Source organism: Gossypium hirsutum, chromosome D02 (assembly GCF_007990345.1).
Source record: "Gossypium hirsutum isolate 1008001.06 chromosome D02, Gossypium_hirsutum_v2.1, whole genome shotgun sequence".
Classification (NCBI taxonomy): Eukaryota; Viridiplantae; Streptophyta; class Magnoliopsida; order Malvales; family Malvaceae; genus Gossypium; species Gossypium hirsutum.
In genome coordinates, this window is record NC_053438.1 from 39745153 (window position 1) to 39747615 (window position 2463).

A 2463-nucleotide genomic window follows, 5' to 3' on the forward strand; every position below is an offset into this window, starting at 1 on the left:
ATGGCAGAATACGAAACATGCATCATGGGTATTTGTGCAGCTATAGAGCGAGGAATCAAAGTGCTAGAGGTCTATGGAGATTCAGCATTGGTGATATATCAGCTTAGGGGTGAATGGGAAACGAGAGATCCCAAATTAATCAGTTATCGAAAGTTGGTCCTCGAATTGATTAAGGAGTTTGAGGACATCACTTTTTGCTATCTCCCACGAGATGAGAACCAGATGGCCGATGCACTAGCTACTTTAGCCTCCATGATCAAGGTGAACAGACTTGAGGATATGAAGCCAATCCAAATGAGTATCTATGAAGACCGGACTCATTGTTATAATATTGAAGAAGGAGAAATCGATGATAGTCCTTGGTATCAAGATATACTACGATATGTAAAAAATCGTGAGTACCTTGGCCAGGCAACAGAGAATGAAAAGAGAACTCTGAGAAGACTAGCCATTGATTACGTCTTAGATGGGGAGATCTTATACAGGAGGGGAAAAGATCAGGTACTGTTAAGATGTGTGGATGCTGTGGAAGCAAAGAAAATTCTAGAGGAAGTCCATGAGGGCATCTGTGGAACGCATGCCAGTGGGTTCACAATGGCTAGACAGATTATGAGATTCGAGTATTACTGGTCCACCATGGAAGGGGATTACATCAATTACTCCAAAAAGTGCCATAAATGTCAAATCTATGGTGATAAAATGCATGCACCTCCTTCGCATCTTCATGTCATGACTTCTCCATGGCCTTTCTCCATGTGGGGTATGGATGTCATCGGGCCAATATCGCTGAAGGCTTCAAATGGGCATCGTTTCATATTTGTGGTTATTGACTACTTCACCAAATAGGTAGAAGCTGCTTCATATGCTAACGTTACAAAGTCATCAGTCAGTAAGTTTTTGAAAAGGGAGATCATATGTCGGTATGAAATGCCTAAAAGAATCATATCCGATAATGCGTTGAACTTGAACAACAACTCAATAACAGAAGTCTGCAGTCAATTCAAGATCAGACATCACAATTCATCGCCGTATCGCCCAAAAATGAATGGTGCAGTGCAAGCGGCTAATAAAAATATAAAGAAGATTGTGGGGAAGATGACTGAGACCTACAGTGACTGGCACGAGAAATTACCGTTTGCCCTTCTTGCGTATCGAACGTCAATCAAGACCTCCACCGGGGCAACGCCTTTCTCCTTAGTTTATGGCATGGAGGCAGTCTTGCCCATCGAAGTTGAAATCCCTTCTCTCCGGGTTTTAATTGAGCTACAATTGGATGAAGTAGAATGGGTTCAATCTCGACACGATCAGTTGAACTTGATAGAGGGAAAAAGGCTAAAGGCTATTCAGCATGGTCAGATGTACCAGAAAAGAATGATGCGAGCCTACAACAAGAAGGTCCGACCCAGAGAATTTCACGTGGGGGACCTGATGTTGAGAAAAATTCTTCCTCTACAAAAAGATTTTAGGGGGAAATGGATGCCGAATTGGGAGGGTCCTTATGTTGTAAAAAAGGCATTTTCTGGAGGAGCCCTGATCTTGGCTGAAATGGATGGAAGAAACTTTCCCAATCTAGTGAATTCAGATTCGGTCAAGAGATACTTCACCTAAGAAGGGGAAGCAACCAAGGTGAAAACCCGCAAAGGGCGCTTTGATTCCAAAAAAAAATAGAGAGACTAAGGTGAAAACCCGCAAAGGGCACCTTAAGACCAAAGGGGTTTGAGTTGAAAACCTGACAAGGGCGGCTCAAAGTCTGATTAAAGCATGTGGTAGTCTTGTTGTACCTAAATTGGCAGAAAGGAATAGACTATATCTTGGGGCATTAACAAAATACTGTGAATCTCCTAAACACGTGTTGAATTTGGAAGAGTCTTCAGAAAGTTGTATAGAGCAATTCAAGCAAAGATATCTGGGGCACTTGTCCATAATTTGTTGTTTCTAAAACACTTCATTTTTCTTTCAATATAAGTGTTTTAGTCAATTCTTTTTTTTTTGACTTGTTTTCATTGATAATTTATTGCAAGTTATGATTTCAAGTCAATTTCGTTTTATCCATCGTTATGATCTTTTCGAAAGCATGTTGCATTAGAATAACGATTAATGGACTAATAAAACTTTCACAAGGGAAGTTTTTCATATTACTCTAGAAATTTCTAAATAATACAATAACCTGAAGCAGGACTATTGTTTAGACTTCACCGGGTTAAAAGGTCGAAGATATATAGGAGTAAAAAGCCAAGATTAAATTTTTTCGAGTTTTTTCGAAGCGTTGTTGTCACAAAGGAAGCCTTAAAGAGAAATAACGACTTTAACATTCAATATTCATTTTTCATGGCATAACATTTAGATGTCATTCATACACGCCTAATTAGAAGCATGTGATTCATTCCAATCATGATATCCTAATCATTAGGCATAATTAGGTTCATCATACAGGTTATGTTCCGCAGAGAACAGATCGGTGGA

General features: G+C 39.7%; 1 protein-coding gene across 1 annotated transcript; it reads left to right on the top strand.

Moving 5' to 3' along the window:
- Positions 1 to 511, top strand: LOC121214553 (uncharacterized). Its single transcript, XM_041088323.1, has 2 exons — positions 1 to 394; positions 486 to 511. The coding sequence occupies exons 1-2, from the start codon at positions 1 to 3 to the stop codon at positions 509 to 511; spliced, it is 420 nt and encodes a 139-aa protein (XP_040944257.1).
- The last annotated feature ends 1952 nt before the right edge of the window (positions 512 to 2463 follow it).